The sequence below is a fragment of the Triturus cristatus genome, chromosome 7 (genome assembly GCF_964204655.1).
Source record: "Triturus cristatus chromosome 7, aTriCri1.1, whole genome shotgun sequence".
NCBI lineage: Eukaryota > Metazoa > Chordata > Amphibia > Caudata > Salamandridae > Triturus > Triturus cristatus.
In genome coordinates, this window is record NC_140590.1 from 168,815,333 (window position 1) to 168,839,276 (window position 23,944).

Genomic DNA, 23,944 nt, shown 5'->3' on the forward strand with positions numbered 1-23,944 from the left:
TTTAGAAAAGTTAATTGGTGATTGGGCTGTTGGGAGGATAATGTCTGTAAGAAATTGAGCTGTTGCTTGATTGTCTTGCGAGTCCTGGTCAAGCAGCAACCACAATCCTTGTCAGGGTAAGGCACAAGCCAACCCCACATTAACCTGTGCTCACCCCCTGGTAGCTTGGCACAGAACAGTCAGGTTTAACGTAAAAGCAATGTGTGAAGTATTTGTGCAAAACTTCAAACTGTAATAAAGTGAAATAAACAAAAAGCATCTCATACCAGTTAGAAAAATAAAGCTTTCTTTAATAAATAAATAAAAAATGACCAAGCCAACAAAATTCCAATTAGTAGAACCAGCGACATTCTACTTTAAAGATATGGGTCATAATAGTGCCAAAAAGCACAAAGCACCAACTGTGGATTTCTGATCGCCCCGGGCTAGGAAAAAGTCACAAGTTCAAGCCGACCACGATGGAGCGCAGGTCGGCTACAGGCAGGGCCACTAGAATTATGCGATTGTGCGGCTGCTGAGGTTTTCTCATAATCATAGCTTCACCACATTTGACACATAATCCATCATCTGATGCAGAATCTGCAGAATGTAACAAAAAATGTTTGTTTCTAACTCATATGGTTCGGATGTTACTAAAAATGCAATGACACATATTACTGCTTAGTGGAAGGGCCTTTGTAAGGGAGGACTGATCATTTTTCTGTTCCACTATTGCTATATTTGGATGTTAAGCAGGTTACAAATGAGGTGCAACCAATGCCTACAGAGTGTTACTAAGTTTAAAAATGATAAGAAAAAATAAGTATTTCTATTACAAAATTTGCTGCATTATGCCGCATAATTTGCCTTTCCTTGCTGCATAATTTACTCAACCCTGTCATATAATTTGGCCCTCTCCTGCCACATAATTTCAGTGGCCCTGGCCACAGGGAAATATGAAAAGGGTGGTACAAGCATTTCAAGAAATGATTAGAAAAAATAAAGAAAATTCATTGGAGAGGTAAATCAACTGTTTGTGTGCAAACAGGGTATTGCTTACTGATCCAAAAGCGTAACTGAAAAAAGAAAAAAGAGTCACCCCAGGGGTAACATCCCCTGAATGCACGGGCAGACGTCCGAAAGTGGAGTAATCCAACGTTAATCTTCCACGATCGTCGACTAAGATTCCGGAACTTCATTTGTTTGCCTAGATGCAATCTCCCCTGATGAAGGGCTTTGCTAGCCTGAAATGTATTGGGTCTGCTCAAGCATGAATTACCCAATTGTTTGTGTTATTATGTTGTAGAACAAGATGAATTCTAGAATTTGATAAATTATCAATTATGATGATTGAAGAAAAATTGGGAATCGACCAGAGTTTCAACTTTTGATTAACATTGGATTACTCCACTTTTGGACACCCTCCTCCAGCCACCCACTTAGGCCTGCTGAACAAAGTATGTTAAACCCCAATTTAACGGAGCATTGGGAGGATCTGCATCAAAGATGCGTTGCGCAGCTGAACCGTTGCATCAGTTCCAAGATGTGGCAAGGCTGCGATGTGAGGCCTGCGTTGTCGTCAAGGAGCTCATTGACGGGACTTGTGATCCGAAGTCTGGCATCAAGGATGCGGCGCATAGTTGGGGTGATGTGTCAGTTCTAAAGAGCTGCGAGGCTGCGATGTGGAGTCCAGGGTCATCATTGAGACTGCAGCTGATGATGGATGCCAGGGCCTGCGCATGGATGCATCATGCAGTTGAGGTGATGTTTCGGTTCCAAAGAGCTGTAATGCGGGTCTTTGCAGCAGCGGCAATGCGTCAGTTTTGCGCCACGCAACAGAGGAAATGCATATGTTCCACTAGGTCCAGATGGAGGCCGGCAGAGCACCTTAAGCCCACTTCCAAGGGTCCAGGACTGGTGTAGCACCACTCGGCAGGGTAGACTCACAGATGGCAGAGTCCAGGTGCAGATGCAAGGTTGTTGGAAGCCTGTTTTATCCCTGAGGCTTTAGATCAGGAGGCCAGCTATTCCTTGGAGCCCCTCTGGGTTCTGGGCTCCAAATTTGCAGTTCCATTTCTTCTTACCCAGGCAAGAGGGCAGCAGACAGCAAGCTTGCACTGCAGGGCAGCAGTTCCTTCAGAGCAGCAATCCAGCTGACTGGCAGTCCTTTATCCTGGCAGAGAATGCACAAGTACAGAAGTGTACTGATGTGGTGGTGTCTGGGGTCCAGTGGGGGAGATGCCTTTAGAGGTTTCCTTTTAAGTCCCCGTGCATCTTGCCTCCCCTGCCCTGGCTCCAGATTAACTACAGGGGTATGCAGCCCTTCGTGTGGAGTCAGGACACAGCCTATTCAAGTGTAAGTGGGGTTGTGCCCAGCTCCTCCCTCCCATTCTGCCAGTAATGGCCCATCCAGGCACAACAAAGATCCTTACTGTATGAGGCTGTTTAGGAGGTATACACAGTGCTCAATTATCAGCTGCCCCAAGTCCTGTGAACAGAGCCAGGCTTTACGTTTTAAATGGATAAGACAGGAAAATGCCAACTGTCTAAAAGTGGCATTTTCAGAATTGTAATTTAAAATCTGAATTCACTAAAAGTTAGATTTTAGATTACGATTCCAGAGACCCCTAACAAGAACTGGTCATCTCTTACCATTTGGAAATTACACTTATACAATGTATTAAGGCAACTCCAATGTTATCCCATGGGAGAGATAGGTCTTGCAATAGTGAAAAACAAATGCAAGAGTTTTCACTACTAGGACATGTAAAACCTAAAAGTAAGTGCCCTGATTTTTAAATATATTGCACCTTGCCCTCCAGGCTGTCCAGGGCCTACTGAATGGGTGACCTTATGTATTAAAATTGAAAGTCTTGTCCTGGCAAAAGGTTTATTTTACCAGGTTGAAAAGGGCAGTTTAAACTGCACACACACAGGCTGCAATAACAGGCCTGAGACTTGTTTAAAGGGTTGCTTATGTGGGTGGCACAATCAGTGCGTCAGTATTGCAGTATTAGCATTGAATTTACAGGCCCGATGCACATGAGGTGCCACTTTACTAGGGATTTACAAGAAAATTAAATAGGGCAATTGGGGATAAGTCAATATTACCATGTCTTAAGGAGTGAGCACGTGCATTTTATCACTGGTTAACAGTGTTAAAGTGTGCTGAGTCAAAAGGCCAGCAAAAAACTAGATCAGAAACGTTGGAGGAGGAAGGCAAAAGGATGGAGGGAAGACCACCCCATGGCTGACAAGTCTATAAGAGGCAGGCCCAGGTCGAAAGAACAGATGGATACTTTTTACTTTCTGAATCCATTTAATAATAACGATCTCCAATTTGTATTAACGCCGTAGAGATATTCTTTATACACTTCACATTCCTAGATGATACACAACTCTCCTCTCAAGTTTCCCTGGTTTGTGTATCTTCAGACACATCCCCTGCGTGCTCCAGTGTGGACTGTGTTCAATCTAGGGTTATTGTACTGTCAATGAAGACAGCTTCACAGACAGAATTGTACACAGTACTGCAAAGAGTGGTTGTTTGAGGAGGTAAGAAATAAAATTCCTCAGATATATGAAATGTTTATATTGCAAGTTGCCTCTGTGCTTCGTGTTGACATGTTCTTTTGAAACTACTCAGTGACTTTTGAATCCTGATTTTGTATAGGTAGGGTTACTTTAACCAAATCTGTTTAAAGACCATGGCTGCATAGACTGTGTCTTGAGGGATTACATTCATGCCTTCCAGTCCTGCGTCCATGGACGTCAATTCACCAAAATGCCAGGGGTAGCGGAAGGGACCTCACATGCCCTTTGACCTTCGCTTACATACACATATTCACACATACACACACATTCACTAATACGTAACTAGGAATTTGTTCAAAAATATAACACTTTCTCAAGGGAGGCATAAAGTTTGGGAAAAGTTTTCTGTTTGCCAAATTTCAAACTTTGTGTATGTGCTGCATTGTACAGCACATATAAAAAGCGGGGTAAGTTTAACTATGCACATGCATAGTGTTTTGTCCTAGAATGAAAGCGTACCCTTGCACTACCAAACATATGCTGTAACATCACTATGATGCAAGGGTGTGTGCACTTGTTCAATGCAGCCAAAAGTGTTCCTGCACCAGAGTAGAGAACCAGAACCACATATTAGTTGATATGGTGCTTTTCTGCTGTGCCTTTCACAAAACACCCCAGAGAACAGCAACACGTGTTGCTGTGTTGCATGAAAACCTAGTAGTCCATCCCGTAGTGTAGTTTGCAGGGTGCTGATCTTGATGGCTTTGTATATGAAGCTGCTGGGTTTGAAGTTGGTGTGAGCTGGCAAAAGGAGCTAATTAAGTTCCACCAGAATGGGGTTGATGTGATCATATTTCTTGAGGTTATGGATGAGATGCGTTACAGCATGTAGGATGGGCTTCAGGATGCTAGTGCGTAGACCGAAGCTATATGGTTTGATATCGACATCATCGAGTTACAAGAATAGGGGGGTCTTAACAGCAGCTCTGAAGTCGCTTTCTGCTGGAAACAATTTCACTTCCTTTGGAAGAGAGAGATGCAACTAGGTTGTCTCTGTTTTCATAGCAATATGTTTCTTGAGGGCGAGATTGATGTCCAGGGTGAATCCAAGTGACTTAGCATTGGGTGAAAGCGCAACTTTGAGCGCATGTAGGGCCATTTCGTTCTCTTAGGTTTGCAATAGTTGTTGCTTCTTGTTCTTGACAAATAAAAGGAACTCTGGCTTAGTTGGGCTGAACTTCAGGCAAGTGCTGGATATTCAGATCTGGCTGAGGAGAAGACAGGTTTGAGGCACTAGATGTCTGAAGAAGAGGTGTTAGAAATGGGGGTCTCTAGTTGGCACGTTGTTACCCTGTGCAAGTTTAGACCCTACTTCCTTGTCAGGATAAAGGGGATACACTTCTAAAATAACCCCTGCTCACACCCTTGGTAGCTTGGCACGATCAATCAGGCTTATCTCACAGGCTGTGTGTAAAGCATTTGCACATAACCACCAGCAATACAGTGAAAACACTACAAAAGGACACCACACCAGTTTTAGAAAAAATATCCAATATTGTATCTGTGCAAAAAAGACAAAAAACGATTAAAAAGCAACCTTAAAGTTCTTAGAAATGTCAATAAGCAAAAATAGACTCAAAATACAGTTCCTTGAAGTCAATAGCTCTTTCCGGGGTTATCACGGCATTGTGAACAACAAATCCAAACAGTTCTGGCTGATCGCGGTGTCGACGGCCAGCTACGGTGTCGGAAGACCCGCAAAACAGTACCCTTAGAAATGTAAGGTGTCCGGGACCTCATGGTAAGCCCGAAGAGCCTGCAGGCATGGGTTCCAGAAGTCAGTGCAGGAGTCGTTGGGCCCGTGAAGTCACACATGCTGCAAATCGAACTCCGTGCAGTTGTAGTTGGGTGCGCCGGCGGGGGACACGGCTGCAGTGCAAAGTGCAGCGGTGCGGTCCTCAGTTTGCAGTGCAGGCAGCGGCTTGGAGACGGCATCCTGCAGTATCGGTGAGACCAGGGCTGCGGTGCGAAGCACAGTGCTACAATGCACAGTGGTGCGGTGCTTGTTGCAGTGCTAGCAGGTCGCGGTCCAACAGCGGCGTCGTTGCTGAAGCGCTGTCATTGCCTGATGAACCAGAGTCGATGTCGCTGGCATTGGTAGGCAAAGGCTGTGGTGTGGGATGAGGGCAGTGCATTGTGCAACTTATGAGCAGTGCCCTTGAACCACAGTACAGGCAGTAGCATAGAGGTCAGTGTGGAGCATCATTGTCTGGGATACCAGGATGGCGGTGTGAAGTGAGGCGGTGCAAAGTGCAGTGCCCACAGATCACAGTGCAAGCAGCAGCTCAGTGACGGTGTTGAATGTTGTCGTCGGTGAGACCAGGGCTGCAGTTCAAAGTGCGGCGGTGCTCTCTGCGGCACCTTCATGACACAGAGCCAGCAGTGGCATCGATTACTCCGTTGGGTAGCTTTTTCTTCTGTTGCAGAACTAAACATACAGCTGCCAGTGCTGGTAGCAGATCAACTTAGAGTCTTTGCTGTTCCTTCTTGAACAGGGAGCAAGCGCTACCTCAAGCACTTGGAGAAACAAACAAAGACATTGCAGAAAGTTCAATACAGTCTTTTCTCTGCCCAAGACAAATGCAGCCACTGCAGGCCAACACAGCAAAGCACATAGAAAAGTGGTAGTTCCTCCTCACAGCTTCTCCAGCTCTTCTTCTTGTCAGGTTTCTTGATCCAAACAAATTCTAAAGGTCTGGGGCTTGGGCCCCAATATTTATACCACATTTCCCTTTGTTCTCCTGTGGCAGAGAGTCTCTGTGCTTAGTTCAAACCAGTTCTGCCCTCTCTGGCTGAGCTTCCTAGCAGGAGGAGGTGACAACATTGTGAAGGGTAGACAGAGCCTATTCAGGTGCAAAGACATCTCCTCCCACTACTCTAAATGCGGCACAAGTCTATTAAGACCAGCCCTGACTCATCTAGGAAAGGCAGGACACACACTAAACTGCTCCAGTGGCTGTTTACAGTGAAAGCACATCCCGTGCTCCTGTCATTTTAAACCCAGACAGGGAATGCACAAAAGGCAGAGGCACGCAGGATGGTTAAGCAAGAAAATGTCCACTTTCTAAAAGTGGCATTTTCAAACACACAATTTAAAAAATATCTTTTATAAAAGTGTATGTTTTTAAATTTTGAGTCCAGGCATACTAAACTCAATTCTCCTATCTTGTCCCAATGGAAACTTATGCTTGTAAAATGTTATACAAAGCAAGTCCCATTCATTCCTATCGGACAAATAGCCTTTCACTAGTGAAAAACTAAATACACTGTATTTCACTATCAGGACATGTCACGGACACCAGTACATGTCCTACCTTTCACATAAACTGCACCCTGCCTGTCGGGGTACCATGGGGCCTACCTGAGTGGTACCTTACATGTAAGTAAAGCGAAGGGTCTGGCAAGTGGGTGCACTTGCCAGGTCAACATGGCAGTCACAAACGGTGCGCAGACACTGCAGTTGCAGGTCTCGGATACATGTACAAGGCTACATCTGTGGGTGGCACAGCCAGTGGTGCAGGTCAACTAGTAGCATTTGATTTTTCAGGCCCTGGGCACACCTAGTGCACTGTACTAGGGACGTAGCAGTAAATCAAATATCCAATCATGGAAAGACCAATCCATAAAACCATTTACCTTAGTATCACTTGTATTTTAACACTGATCAGCAGTAAGAAAGTGTGCAGAGACACTAAACTAGCATAAACAGAGACAAAACCAGGAGATCAGAAAGCAAAAAGACAGGGTAAACATGCCAAAAGATACCAGGTCTAACAAGAGGGGGCTTTCAATTAGAGTTGTGCATTGCTGCCTTATTGGTGAACTGTGATAGGGTTGCTTGTGAGTAGAGAAGGGGATTGATGTAGAATTGAAAATGAATATATTACTGAGTTGTACATATCTATATTGATTGTTGTTTACATGAAATGTATCTTATTCATTGCCACTTTTTCAATTTGCTCAATGTATATTTTTGCACTCTTTTTTACCTACACCCACACATTTCTGTAGAGATGTGAGGCATTGTGGCTGTGGGCTGTGCTGTATGATACTGAATAGAATAAATAAACAATAGTCAGTAGTAGGTTTACCGTTTGTAGCTCTATCAATGTTGGGGGTAGTCTCCTTCCATGTTCACTACTGAAACACATTAATATATCTTTGGAGTAGGTGACTGTTTCCACAGTGACACTAGCCATATCAAACATTTATAAATGCCCAATAAATTCAATGTATTGTGAAAAGCCATCCCACACTTCACCTACCTCCCAGTCACAAACCTCTGACCACACTGGAGGGTTTTTCCCAGGTGAAAGTTCCATGTGTATGAATAAATCCCTACACATGTGAATGAGGATCTTAGAGGGCACTGTAAGTTGTTTTTTGTTCACTTATGTTTAATTTAAGTACGCTAATAGATTTTATGAATCAGCTCCATGGTGTCTGTGTTGCATGTCTATGGTATTGCAAAGCTAATAACTGCATTTTACACTGTTCACTGGTGGAGGGATAAGCAGTACAAAGGGAGTTGTAGGAGTCAGAGGACAAATAACTCCTTTACAAATGTTTACCGTTTCCATCACTTTTTTAACAGCCACTTGCAAGTATACGCAGTGTGAGAAAAATTATATCTGCACAATGGCTGATGGGAAACCGAAATGCGTTCCTGACACAATTGTCATCTGCCAAGTCTACGGTGATTCCCACTTCAAAACCTATGATGGACACAAGTATGAGTTGCAGGGCACCTGCACCTACACCGTGGTCAAGTCATGTGAGACAAGTGGCCAACTCCCTTCTTTCAACGTGGAGGCCAAGAATCAGAACAGAGGCAACAGTCGAGTCTCATATGTTGATATGGTCAACGTACAGGCATATGGGCACAACATCACCATTTATGCAATGGAGCACGGCCACGTGAGGGTGAGTCCTATAGATCGTTCCCTTAAGCTTTAAGGCCAGATGCATGTAAAAGGTGGATGCAAGCAGCACAGGTGCTGCCTTAAGGCGAATGAAGGCAGCAGCTATAGTGTGACACCTACAGCCACATTATTAGTGCCTGCCCTGGTATGGGTGTTTATTCAACTCCACCCCCAAACCTCCAACCCTGTAGTGGACTGACAGCCGTCACTCAATCCAAATATTCGAATATAAGTCAATAAGGACACTCAATGAGGAGCAATAGACCAATAGTGTGTGTACAAATCAGCTTTAATGAAATGGTAAAGTAAATATATGGATTAGAATCAAAGCAATGTAACTTGATATGTTTTCATAATCATGATTAAATGGTCAGATTCACTAGAAGAAACTATGATCATATACGCAAGTATAATGTTCACTGGATCAGCATTCAGGAAGCCTAGCTGCTTAGCATCAAATATCTAATTAAAAGCCATGTAGCGGTTGAAATACCATTCCCTTGCTCTTGACTTGTAAAACAGTATTAATCAACTGACTATGAAATGCACAGTGGATATTACATCATATTGGAATATTCATAACAGTCTTATAGGCACAAGAATCTAAATGAACATAATACATTTGCATGCAAATATAACTCTAATGTCTCAATCAATAGTATAACGCAGTGAAATAAAGGTCCATCATCCCTAGGTGGAACTTAACTCATCCACAGTGCTGGGAAGCCCTTTTCCTTCCTCTCGAGTCCCTCTCACTCTCGAGCACCACGGCCAAGGAACAGCACAGCCAGGGAGGCAGCAATGGGCGATGGCAGCTTGCACAACCCCATCAGCGAGCTTCAGTTCCTTCGCACGCGTCTCCGTCTTTAAATATCCTGAAGCTTGGCTTATGTCATATTCTGTTCCTTTCTCGCAATTTCTAGCTTTGTTATCAGAATGTATCCTTTGGCTGCCCTAACGCTCCTGGCTTTTTCTTGAACTCTTTCTCAGGGTCAACATAATCTTTGGCTGCCTCTCTCCCACACTACCCGCTTCCCGTGCCTTCTTATCACACCAGCTGCAGACAGTCACGTCTGCGGGATGTTGAAAAAAACAAGCTTAGATGCAACAGTGTGAGCCTTCTGTACTGCTCACGTTTTTTTTCTGCATGTATTATCGCCCATCCAACCTGTTCAGCCGAATTAACCCTTCGCGTCACAATGTCTTCCGCAACTATCCCTATACTACACAAAACCCTTCCCCTCAAGAACTTAATGATACTGGGGGTTCTTGTATTTCCCAGGATGCTGAATTATTGGGATTCAGGCTTGAATCCTGAGAATCCCCAGATTAATTAGCAATTAATGGCAATTTCAAGTTTGACTCTGCCAGTAACTCCACCTCCTCCTATGCGGTTTTCCCCAAGAGATTTCTTCTGAATTCAAGTCGCGGAAATCTCTGGTAGGAGCATGAAAAGTCGGTGGTGTTTCAGTGTTCCTCTAATTCCCAACTGGGTTGGATACAAGTTTCATCTTGAATTTCAAGGCACACTTGATGAAGCCTACAGGCAAATCACTACTTCTAGGGCACTATGTAAAAAGCCCTTTAGTTATCGCCAACCCTACAATTCACAAAATCACAGGGTTTTCCCCAGCATAAGGGCTTTATGCACTAAACCTACTCTGCAAGGCAGAAAAGTATATCTAACTCACAACATGAATGACAATTAAGAGGGGCCATAAAAGGAGCATCCCCTTCGAGCTGTGAGTCGCAATGATATGTATCAGTTGTTTGTGACCACAACACTTCAAAGGAGGGGACACCACTCCCTTTGTGAATTTGAGAGCTTAATTACAAGCCCTCTGCCTCACTGGAACATCAATTTTGTGACATTCATTGGCGCACAAGACTTATCCATATCTACAAGGCCACATAAAGCCACCCTGCATGGCTTTTAATGGCCTTGTCGATATGGAGTAAAGCAGTGCTAGTCACTGCCTTGCCTTACCCTGCATGAAAGATGCGCTCTATGGATGTTGCTGTGGGTGCTCCCACTTAACACCCATGGAATTTAACACCGCCCCATATTACAACATCAGGTAAACCTGGGGAAGCACCAAAACCGTGCACCTCCCTAGACCAGGCATAAAGAGGAGAAATGTTATATTTCTCCTAATTTTTTCCTCCTTCCAGGTGTACTGCAGAATGCATCACACGTAGAAAGAGGAAAACACCTCTAGTGGTTGTTTTTAGGCAGGAAGGTACTCCTTCCTGCACATTACAATCTTGCCAACAACACAGGCACTCTTGCACCATGCAGATAGAGGAGCCTGCGTTGGCGCACAGCTCCTAATTGTGCACCTGCCCTGGCTGAAAGGACAGGAATGTATCTTGTACATACGGTGCATTCCTGCCCTCTCAAATTGCTGTAGGGCAGTGCAGAAAAATGACTTGCGGCGCTGCCCTACGCCAATTCTTTTTAAATATGCCCCTTGGTGTGCAGCTGTGGCTGGAGCAGAGAGAGAGATCCCTTAGGACCACTGCCTTCTCCTCCTGATGTTTTCCTTTCCTCATGTTTTTTCCTTTAAGGAAGACAGGCTCTTCCAAACAAAAGTTTCCCATTTGAGGATACAAACACAAGAATGGTGGTCTGCTGTTCCTTTCAGACCACCTTCTATCTAATCGCAAAGGCTCGCAAATATTGAACTGCCTAATTAATGTTCACTGTGCAGCTCATTCTACAACCCCTTGTGACTAGACATTTTGTAACATGACCTATCGCCTCTCAAAATCAGGGCGAGTTCGCAAAGAGTCGGTGCATATTTTGTTATCACTATTTGTGACTTCTCTCTTTGTACATCAGGTCCCAGATACAAATAAAGATAGGGGCATATTTACAAGCTCTCAGTGTCACTGGAGAGTCACTTCTTTTGACACATCCATGGAGCAGTGCTATTTTCCATACTTACATGGTGGTGCTAAGCCACTTAGTGTGACTTAACACCACCTTGTAAATATACCCCTTTCCTGCGCAGTCCTCTGTGGCAAAGGGGTGTGCAATGGGTCTTGCTGTGGGCGTTCCACCGCATTCTACAGCAAATATAGAAGGGGCAAATCGCCTATCATTGATTGTTTATTGTTTATTAGATGTCCCTTCCTGCACATAAACAATTGTCCCTGCAGCGCAGGCATCCTTGCAACATGTCTTCACAGTGCCTGTGCTGGCGCTAGGCAGCATTTTTTTGCACCAGCGCTAGGGGAAACACAGGGGTGTGCCTTATTCTGTGAATTCGGTGCATCCCTGCATTTTCAAAATGGCGCCCGGTGCTGGCAAATTTGGCGCAGCTCAGCGCTACAACATTTTCTTGTGGATATGCCCCAGACTATTTTGCCTTTATTGCTGAAAATCCATGCACCCTTTCGGGACATAGATGGACAGCATTGCCCATCAATTTCTAGAGCGGTGTCAGTCACGGCTCCCATTAGACCATGTCCAAGATTTGGTCAGAGATGTTAACGGAGTGTCCCCTGTTGCACAGGGGATGAGGGGCCCAGTCAGCCTAAGGCCTATGAACATCTACAAGAAAAAGGAATGCCAGGGACCCCGCCAGAAATATCCCATCATTTTGCATCAGGCCACTGGTTATGGTGTTATTTTGTGTACCTGGTACATCACTTACTGTGATGTCACTTCATGTGTCGTCAATGCACATTGTTTATGCTAATTAGCCACCAACCTATTTTATTGTAGGAACTGTGACCTGCGTTTGACAAAAAGAACCACTCTGAAATCTTTAATATTATAAATTCTCTCCAACCACTGAAGGAAAAAGAACAAGTGAATCACAGCTCTTTTTGACTATAGCATCATTCCTATCCCGTCCGCTTTACAGGAGCATCCACACAAAGCCCCCCATTCTTTACTACATTCCTAATAATAACCCCTGTAATTTGGATTCTAAACTAAATGGGCCTTATTTAGAGAGAGCACAGCGGAATGGGATACTCTGCCCCAAACTTGATGTATGTATCGTCCACCATAATATAAGTTCACTATAGGCTACTGCACTTATAATTCAGTGGATGGGATGCCCCTTGTGTTTTGACTCAGTATGCCACCTGCCACCCTCTAAGGAACGCCCTATGCCGCTTTTTCTAAATGCGCTGTACATGATGCCAAAGTACATACCAGCCACTCACTACCCATGTACGAAATCTAACTCCCAGCTTTTATATTATTGAACAACACTGCCACCATATTTAGCTCCATTACCAACCATACATTTCAAAAGCATAAGCAGTCACTGCTAATTTATTTACCATAACCACCCGGCCTGCACCTGGCACCTGCAATACAAACCAGGCACAAGTACTTCTTTAATAAATCTCTGCAATGAATAACTATGACAGCCCGTTTGTAATAGACTGACATTACCAACCCCTGCACCAACCTAACTTAGCCCTTGTCAACTCCATTGTTTTTAGTATTGCTTTTTTCATTGATGTTTACTATTTTGCTATTTTTAATTCTCGCCTCTTTTTGTGTTTGCGTGCCTTGTTTACTGTATTCCGATTTTGTAAAGCGATCTGATACCTTCGGGTCTAGCTAGTGCTATATAAAACGTATAAATAAATAATAAATAATTAGAATAAATGCAAATACCACAAACCTTAACAACTCCATAATCTAACTGGTAACTAGTTATGTTAAAAACTCACAACACAGAGAGACTTTATCAACTTTGTGATCCAATTACTAACTCCTGCAACACAATGTTCACAATGCGCACATTCTTTATGAACTTTAAACCCTGACTGCTAAATCATGCGGCCCAAAGCACTCACACACAGTGCCTTTCTTAACTGTAATCCATTTACTAACCCCTGCAACAAAAAGTATACATCACACACAGCCTTTATGAGTTACCGAAGGTAACTGCTATCTCACCCAGCCCAAAGCACACAACACACACAACATTTATCCACTGTAGTCTAATTACTAACTCCTGCAACAAAAAACACACAGCACACACAGACTTTATCAACTCTATTACTAACTACCAGCTCATGCAGACCAGAGGACACAACACAAACTGTTTTTATCAACTCTATAATCTAATTGCTAACTCCTGCAATCCAAAGTATACATCATACACAGCCTTTATGAGTTACTGAAGTTAACTGCTATCTCATGCCGCCTAAAGCTCAAAACACACACAGCCGTTATCAACTCTAGAGTCTAATTACTAACTTCTGCAACAAAAAGAACACAGCACAGGCAAACGTTATCAACTCTATAACTAGCTGCCAACTCATGCAGACCAAAGCACACAACGCACACTGCCTTTCTTAACTCTGTAATCCAGTTACAAACTCCTACAACAAAAGGAAAATGGCACACACACACTTTATCAACTCTATTAACTAGCTGCCAACTCATGCAGACCAAAGCACACAACGCACACTGCCTTTCTTAACTCTGTAATCCAGTTACAAACTCCTACAACAAAAGGAAAATGGCACACACACACTTTATCAACTCTATTAACTAGCTGCCAACTCATGCAGACCAAAGCACACAACGCACACTGCCTTTCTTAACTCTGTAATCCAGTTACAAACTCCTACAACAAAAGGAACATGGCACACACACACTTTATCAACTCTATAACTAGCTGCCAACTCATGCAGACCAGAGGACACAACACAAAACTGTTTTTATCAACTCTATAATCTAATTGCTAACTCCTGCAATCCAAAGTATACATCATACACAGCCTTTATGAGTTACTGAAGTTAACTGCTATCTCATGCCGCCTAAAGCTCAAAACACACACAGCCGTTATCAACTCTAGAGTCTAATTACTAACTTCTGCAACAAAAAGAACACAGCACAGGCAAACGTTATCAACTCTATAACTAGCTGCCAACTCATGCAGACCAAAGCACACAACACACACTGCCTTTCTTAACTCGGTAATCCAGTTTCTAACACCTACAACAAAAAGTACATGGCATACACACACTTTATCAACTCTATTAACTAACTGCCAACTCATGCAGACCAAAGCACACAACGCACACTGCCTTTCTTAACTCTGTAATCCAGTTACAAACTCCTACAACAAAAGGAACATGGCACACACACACTTTATCAACTCTATTAACTAACTGCCAACTCATAACGACCGGAGCATACACCACAAACTGCTTTTATCCACTCTTTAATACAATCATTGACTACTGCAATCCACAGTGTACAGCACACACAGTCTTTATGAGTTCCTGAGAGAAATGGCCTTTACAAAGCAGGCTGAGCCACATTTGCAGTTTCCCTGAAAAAAGTAACAATGCTTGGCGAACCATACAGTGGTTAAGGCCGATGGCGGTCTACTGTCCGGTTGGGCGGGGAGAGGAAGAGGAAGCGTCGGAACAGGAAGGTCCGGATGCGGACAGGTAAGAGGGGCTGGGGATGGGTTTGGGCATGATAGTTTTTAAGGGTGGAAATGTTAATGCTCTGGGCGGGGGGATGGGATTGGGGTAGTTTTTGGAAGGGAGGAAGTGTTTTAGGGCTTGGCGGGGGGCGTTTGGGTAGTTTTAAGGGATGGGCTCGGGTTTGGGGGGTAGATTTTAAGGGTGGAGATCGATATTAGGGTTCAGGGCGGGAGGGGCAGGGCAGTCTTTCTAAAAAGGGGCAGGGTTTTGGGGCTCAGGGCGGGGGGGAGTGGATAGTTTTAAGGGCTGGGGTCGGATTTGGGGGCTAGATTTTAAGGGTGGAGATCGATATTAGGGTTCCGGGCGGGAGGGTCAGGGCAGTCTTTTTAAAAGGGGGCAGGGTTTTAGGGTTTAGGGCGGGGGGAAAGTGGGGTAGTTGTGAGGGCTGGGGCCTGGTTGGGGGAGATTTTGGAAGTGAGGTCGGATTTAGAGCTCAGGATGGGGGGTTGGGGTCGTTTTTTTAAAGGGGTCAGGGTTTTCGGCCTCAGGGCAGGGAAAAGGGGTAGGGGTAGTTTTAAGGGCAGGGAGGCCAGGGTCAGGGAAGTTTTGCATACCGTGCAGGGTTTTAGGCCTCAGGAAGGGCAATTGGTAGTTTTAAGGGCAGGTTGGGTCGGTTTCAGGGCTCAGGACAAAGGTGCGAGGTAGTGGGATAGGATTTTAGGGCTTAGAGCAGGGAGGGGCTGGTCAGGATAGTAGTAATTTACCAGGCATATCCCTTTAGCAAACATAGCTTTACAATGAAATTCATTGTAAAGGCATGCGTGGTAAAGGAATGCGTGGTTAAGACGCATTCGTTGTTGGGACCGCAATGTAGCAGCACACGTGGTTCAGCCATTCGTGCTTTTGTCATACAATCATTCCTGAAGTTAACTGCTATCTCATGCCGCCCAAAGCACACAACACATACAGCCTTTATCCACTCACTAGTCTAATTACTAGCTCCTACAACAAAAAGTACACAGGCAGACTGTATCAACTCTGCCATCTCATACAGATCAAACCACAACACACACTGCTTTTTATTAACTCTGTAATCTAATCACTAACTCCTGCAATTGAAAGTACACAGCACACATAGCCTTTATGAACTCCATAATGTCACTGCCAACTCCTGTTGCAAATATCACAAACAAGCCATGTCCTCTTTAATATCCTAAACCCCTTCCAACTCTTGCTGCCCATATCACAGGGAGAACAAAACACTTACCAGAACCATACTCCTATTGGTAACTTCAGCAACCAATGACACCAATGTAATTCCACCGTTACCAATAACATAGTCTCATTAGTAACCTCAGCAGTGTACTGTAGAAAGCCTGTCCTGCCATTATCTTAAATACCATCTTTCCATTAGTAAACCCAGCAGACCAATACTATAAACTAAACAGCAATATAATCAATACCACCATTCCATTAATATCCCCAGTAGCTTCTAATATAAACTAAATATCACCACAGTCAATACCATAATTCCATGAGTAACTCCAGCTGCCTATAATATAAACTAAATATCATCTTTTGTCAATACCATAATTTAATTAGTAACTCCGGTAGTCTATCATGTAAACTAAATATCACCATTGTTGTCAATACCATAATTCCATTAGTAACTCCAGCTGGCAACAATGCAAAGAAAACACATAAGACTTATCTATACAATAATCCCATTTCTAATTTATGTAGTTTACAGGATAAACCTTCTTCCAATGACTACTGATTACTGAAGTAAGCATGGATGGCCTCTTACTTGCTATAATCCCCATTTAAACAAAAACTGCATTCTGCAGAGCAAACTAAGGTTTGTCAATATCCATAAGTACTTTTAGCAGTCCATAGTACAAAACAAACACAGCCTTTTCCTTTGCAAGTCATGCATCAAGCTCTGTCCTTATCTGTAAGATAAGCCCATGATTAGCCAGCGCAATGTACATTAGGGAACAAACACTGAATTAAACTCCACTATACCTGCATTACCAAAAGAATACCATCTTCATTACTACAACCACATTAATAACTATTACAGTCTGTAGAACTCGCCAAACTCTACCTTCTGCTTTACCAAAACCCTACTAATGTGAGTATACACTTCCTGATTGGAAGGTATTAGCTCATCCACAAAAAATTCAACATTTAATATCATATCAGTGGTTGATATCCACATGTAGAGCACACACATTGCACCAGTTCAAATAGTGGAATAATGTGAAGTCTCTATCAAAGACTGAAAGATATATCAACTTTGAGTTTTTTTAGGCAGTTAACAAGGACACTTTGTTTAAATGCAACTAAAAACTCTCATTTCTTTCCTCGTAAAGGTGAATGGCATCAAATCGGGACTGCCAATAAACCTAGCTGGAGGACAGATGTTCATCTACAATGGAGGGGGTTATGCAGTAGTGGAGATAAACTCTGGCCCAAAGGTCTACTTTGATTGGAAAGACTACTTGCGGGTGGATTTAAAAAGCAGCCACACTGGGAGAGTTTGCGGCATGTGTGGGAACAACAACAACGATCCCAACGATGACTTTGTCACTCCAGAGGGGACACAGGCCACGAGTATTGAAGAGTTTGCGAAAAGCTGGAAGGTGGAGGATGGTGATCTAACCTGCTGGCATAACTGCAGTGGCCAATGCAAGGTCTGCCCACCAAATCTCTCGGAGACATACAAGACAGAATCCTTCTGCGGATTGATTGCCAAAGCAACCGATGGGCCCTTCAGCCAGTGCCATGCTAAGATTGACCCACAGGGCTATTTGGACAACTGCATATATGACGTTTGCCTGAATAATGGGGCCAAACAAGCAGCCTTTCAGAGCTTGAAGGTGTATGCAGACACATGTCAGAAAGCTGGAGTCACAATTGCTGATTGGAGAAAAGAAGCCCGCTGCCGTAAGTGTGCCACCATCTTTATAACAAATGATTCAATCATAGTGTTTTCTTAATAGATCACAGACCGGGCAAAGAGATGTGGCTTCTCTGAATCCAACTAACGATTGCTTGGCAGTGCTTGGGGTTAAGCACTGTCATTTGGAATCCAGCTAGAACACCAAGTGACTCCTTTTGTCCAATTGACTCCCATGATGTGGCACTGGGGGACAACAGGCAAGTCGTACTCTAAGAGTGGAGAGTAGGTTTGGAGCTCTTGCTCTGAGAGGGGGAGTAGGTTTGGAACTCTTGCTCTAAGAGGGGGGTGTAGGTTTGGAACTCATGCTCTAAGAAGGGGGAGTAGGTTTGGAACTCTTTCTCTAAGAGGGGGTAGTAGGTTTGGAACTCTTACTCTAAGAGGGATGAGTAGGTTTGGAACTCTTGCTCTAAGAAGAGGGAGTAGGTTTGGAACTCTTACTCTGAGAAGGGGGGTAGGTTTGGAACTCTTACTCTAAGAGGGGGAAGTAGATTTTGTACCCTTACTCTAAGAGGGGCAAGTAGGTTTGGAATTCTTACTCTAAAGGGTGGGGGGGAAACATTACTCTAAGAGGGGCAAGTAGTTTTGGAACTCTTACTCTAAGAGGGGGAGTAGATTTGGAACTCAGATGACACAGGACAATAAATATCTAAAACTGTAGGTGCTAGACAGAATGTTATATGTGCATCAAGTATACTATGAACTGTCCGACCTTTATCCTAGTTTCTTAGTGGTTCCCACTAGCTCTGGCCACAGGTTAGTATTTTAAACTCAAAGAGACTCCAACATTAAAAGATGAATTGGGACTCCCAACTCAGAGTAGCATGGAGGGTCTGATCATCAAATAGGGATACGTTCCAGAGTTAAAGTTCCAGCGTCCACTTAATGGGGATCAGATGACTGAGGGCATTGAACGTTGTTCCCAGTGGAACCAGTTACAGCTCCTACTGCTCTACAATGTCACAGCTCAAGCATGGAGCTGTGGGTGCTGGACATGGGCTTAGCACACATAAGTTGGTCTACTTTGGGATGAAATATGAGGTGCTCATATCCCATAAAGTCTAGCCTGGTGAAGCATTTTGGGTGGTGGTGTACCTGAAGCATTAGTCGACATACGTAGCTGGGAAGTGAGATTTAGCATCTTCGGTTCTGGCCAGCAGGGCTGCAATCTCCTCACAGCTCCTGGGCATCTCATTTCTCTGAGACAACGTGTTTTCCCTCTGCTGACACCAGCACTTTTTAAGAAAACTAACATTTATTTGATTTTTCCAACTCTAATTCATAATTTCACATCAGTCTACCTCAATTAAACAGGAAGAGGTATTGTATTTACAAAACCCATGAATACTAGAATAACCACCTACAGAGAGTTTTGCTTCCAGGTCATTTGGCAACTGCTATCTACGCCGGTCAGTAAAGTTTCCCCTCTTGGCAAGGCAAAATCGCATCATTTATCTTGTTGACAGATTTGGAGGGAAACAGGAACTCCAAAGCCTGGTTCCTGACCAGATACACTTCTCTGCTCACTTTGTAGAGTTTCTCCAACAATCTCAGCGATAATAAGAAGCTAGTCCTAGGAGCTGTTTAATTCAGATCAGAAGTCCTTGACTATAAGCCAAAGCCAATCAGAGGGTGATGCAGACGTAATGTCACAGGAGATCATGCTCAATGCTAGAGGAAATATGGACTAAAAAGCTTATTACCCAACTGGATAGTTTAACAATAAGATTGATTTGTGCTAAGTTGCTTCACTAAAGCGTGCCAACAATAGACTTTTAAACACACCTTTTTGAACCAAAGGATATAAAAATCTGATGATGGGTTGTGAACTTGTTCTGGTGATATGGCACCTTCAGTGCCAAATTTGACTTCCACATTGAGTCAAAGGTTGACTAGAATTGATGCCCAATAATAGCTTTTAAAACGGAAGAGAACCAATCAAGCCATCAGTTTCTGACAGCTTCTTAAACCACAATCCAAAAGTATTGGATTTCCAAATAACTACATTGACCCTTATTTTAATTGTATATATTCTAGCATATGGTAGTGCTAGTGGAATAGCCTTAGGCACGACAATGGAAATGCCATGATTTTGAAAGTATTAATTATACGTCACATGATCTAAATTTGCCTCTGGCCCACCATTGAAATCAGCTTACCACGGCAGGTAGAAGTACCAAAAACACATGTTCCAAATGTCAGGCAAGTTACCCATAATGTGAAAACCCAAATATTGAAATTGTGTTTTTGTATTTGTCAGCCATGTTTGCAGCCAATATAATGCAAATTATGATTGAAGACTAATTTTCTACCTATCTATCTCTTCATATGACTGCACAAGGGCTCAGAAAGTTAGTTTGGAGGATGCAATACTGCATCAAAACATGGAGGATATCCCATCTGCTGTATTACAAGTGCCATGGGCTATAATGTGATTGTAAGATGGCGGGACGTCCGCTACTATTGTGGTGGAATATCCCATCCGCCCTATGTAAATAAGGCCCTAGGTTTTCATGTTGTCGGCCCACAATAATCAACGTTAAGCACCCTGCCTAAAAGTAAACTTTCCTAAAGCTGTGTACTCCCTGATCCAGATAAACAACAGTTCTAGAAACAGTGAAACAGGAAAGGTCCAAGTAAGTGCTCCATTTCACGCCAGGATCAAGGATTATTTGTGCACTGGGATGTTAGTTAATTACATTGTTTCAGATGAACTTATATAAATCTATGACCTAAAAATATCCGATATTGATGCCAAACTCTGCTATGTTCCTAAAAAGAGGCCACGCCATTACTATTTAGCTTACCTGCAAGAATGCGGCCTCCTCATAGATTGTGATGGCCAGAAGATACATTATGGTATATGTTGATAAAAAATAAGATCCCAAACCAACACAGTGTTGGCAATGAATTATTATGGTTTTAGTACCCTTAGCTAGTCAATGAGCTGATACATTGGAATGAGACTTTAAACTGAAATCCGTGAGCTATATTAAATAATATGTTTCTATTTAATGCTAGTCCTTACCAACATCAGAGCCATCTACCATAAGGCCCCCTGCTGGCTATCAGGGGATGCGGTATGTTGAAATAGAAACATGCTAACATGGATGAGAATTCTAGCCTGTAGACTTTTAAAAATACTCAAGTTGAAGGCCACTGGCTAGCCACGAGCTATTAAAACAAAATTGGAATTCAAAATGTAGGCATATTTCTTAGCTCTTTGCCACCCATTGACATTTTTCAGCTGATAGCCCCAAGTAGTTTGAACAACTGATCATAGATGCATGGTTTTGCAGATTGTGATTACTTCAAATAAGAAAGGGCTGCTCACGTAAAAGCCTCTCATTCCTTTGGTATACATCTAGACATCAAGAGTGAGGTCAAAAAGGTTCCAAAACTCCATGGGTGGCTTTTGGATTCTCCTGCTCCTATGTTCCTTCAACTTTCACAGATCCCAGAACACTTGGGCTGGTAGGCACATGTGGATTCCATCATAGGGTAGGCAAGCAACACATCCATCCCACAGGAGGAGTTGGGCTCTCCAACCCTACCAAGTCAACAAATCAAGGATACTGACCCAAGAGGTTAGGACCCTCCTCTTCATCTTGATTGAAAAATAAAAGGAACGTTTACAAGTTTCAGAAGTACCAAAAAGTCAGGTAGTCCCAGTTTGGCACTATTTCTGATCTATGGAGAACTCCATTCAACTGGAATAATAGCCCTCATAGAAAGCCACAGGCCTGTCGAAGAGCAGGGACCTCTTCAGGCGCACTCCTGGAAAGTTCTGCGGATACAAAATAGTCAGTAAAATGTGTTCTGTGTGAGGGGGAGATCTTTGCCCTTATTTTTTCTGTTTTGGCTGCAACTCACCTTTTTTAGATACGTTTGACCCAATGTTTTTAATCCAAACCGATTATTGTTTGTAATGTCTACTAACACTTAGCTATCCCACAGTATATGAGGCTTTCAAAATTCATACGACCACAAAGAACACCTTTAAGAAATCCCCTATACACACTTAAAAATGATTTATCTCTCTACCAAACTTTGAAATATATCTTCTTGATATTTCTGCAAATAACTCTCACTCCTAAATTCTTAATTCTTCTTTCCAAATTCCTAGCACTGGATTGTGGCCCCAACAGTCAATATAAACTCTGTGGAACTGCATGTCCAAATACGTGTGAGGATGACACCGCTTCTACCAAATGCAGCGACCATTGTGTGGAAAGCTGTGAATGCAACGAGGGCTTCGTGCTGACCCTGGGCAAGTGTGTCCCGAAGAGCACCTGTGGGTGCACATACAAAGGACTCCCCTATGTCCAGAACCAGGTCTTCTGGGAAGATGACAAGTGTGAAAGGCGCTGCACCTGTAACCCGACCACAAAGCAAGTAGAATGTAAAGCCGCTCAATGTAAGGCTTCGGAGAAGTGTGGAATAGTAAATGGTGTGAGAGGCTGTTATCCAGTCGGCTATGGCACATGTTCAACATTTGGAGCCCCACATCATAACACTTTCGATGGGGAAAGGTTTGCGTACCAAGGTGACTGTGTTTATCAGTTTTCTGCACTGCGTAACAAGACTGTGGATCTGGTCGACTTCCAAGTGAATGTACAGAACGAACAACGGGGCAGCAAGCAAATGAAATTCACCAGGACTGTTGAATTTACCATTCATGGACTGGTCATCATGATAAGCAAGCAGTTCCCTGGAACAGTGATGGTAAGTTATTTCTTCTGTCTATTTGTCAACTGTGAAATTCTCCTTCAAGATACTGACATCCCGGGTGTAGGCTATGGCCCTTTTGGGGGGAGTAAGAATCTCTGATGGTCAGGTGGACTACTGGTAGTAATATTAATTATAGTGATATCAGTAATAAAATGAGGAAAAAGAACAACAATATTAATTGATAGTAATGTGTTACCATGTAATTTTCACCAGATGTGTGCTGTTCTATGCAATGTATCTCTACCTCAAATGTATGCCATCATATAGACATATCTACCGCACTCGCAGCAATAAGAAGGGGTTTAGCAATGGATCAGCTAGGAACCCTTGGTGTTGTGCAAAGGAAATGCCAGATGATTTAAAGAGGTAGATAGCTAGCAAAGGATGCAAGTGGTGGGAAATTATTGTCTAGAGTCAAAAAAAGACGTGAAGACTGGGCATGGTAAGTCTTTTAGGGTTGAATTACACTTGTGCTGAAACCATGTGTAAAACTAACAAAGGCCCTTACTTTAGATTAAGGATAAAGTTTAGTGGAACCAGGCAGCCCCCATCAACTCTCTGTATAGGCTTTGAAATAATGAGCGAAAGGGTTGAACCCTTGGGTAGGTTCAAGTCACTAACTGGAGGAGGGTGGGGGGGCTTGGAGAACCCTATCATCTGTACTATAAGCCTATTGGCCGAATGGATAAATATGCCACAATCCTGACCAGATACTGAGATTTTCATTAGAATGAGCGTGCGTGAAGGCACCCCCATAATCCACAAAATCCAGAGTGCGAACCATTGCCTGCCCCGAGGGCCATCTCCTGAATGGCAAGAGTCATGAGCTCTAATGCAGTTGCGCCCTTGCCACACTGCTTGAATCAGTATTAACGTGGGCGTAATAGGCTGTTCACACCCTCGGTCCTAGTATAACTGCAGCAGAGTACTATTGATAATTTACCCCAATTCTACTCTCTTCAGTATTCCCATCCCTCTCTCCTCTCATTCCATCCTCCTTTCACTTTTCCCTTCGTATCTACTTCAACTTTCCATTTTCCCTCACTAACTCATCCTTATCTACTTTCTTCCATTTTATCATTTTCACCTCTACTCCATCCCCTTCAACTTGGTTTTCATTTAGTTTCTACTTGCTTTAGCTGCAGCTTCTCCTTTATCTGTTGCATCTTCAATTCACTCTTCCCATACTACTTTAATGTTCCATGTAATGCATTCTCTTTCCTTCCTTTCTAATTGAAAGCTAAATCTTGTCTTCCATTCTCTTTCTCACCCTATCTTCGTCTCCCTTTTTTGTCCTAGTCTTTCTGACATCCTTATTCCTTCGATGTCTTTTTCTCTTTCC

The 23,944-nt window shown here is 43.2% G+C and overlaps 1 protein-coding gene across 1 annotated transcript in view; it reads left to right on the top strand.

Annotated features, from left to right (window-relative positions):
• LOC146809136 (IgGFc-binding protein-like) overlaps positions 1–23,944 on the top strand; it is a 453,503-nt gene that overhangs the window by 227,189 nt on the left and 202,370 nt on the right. The window contains exons 20-22 of the mRNA XM_085615950.1: positions 8,168–8,496; positions 17,285–17,858; positions 21,998–22,596. Of these exons, the coding sequence (XP_085472076.1) occupies positions 8,168–8,496; positions 17,285–17,858; positions 21,998–22,596 (1,502 nt within the window). The remainder of the gene's footprint in view (positions 1–8,167; positions 8,497–17,284; positions 17,859–21,997; positions 22,597–23,944) is intronic.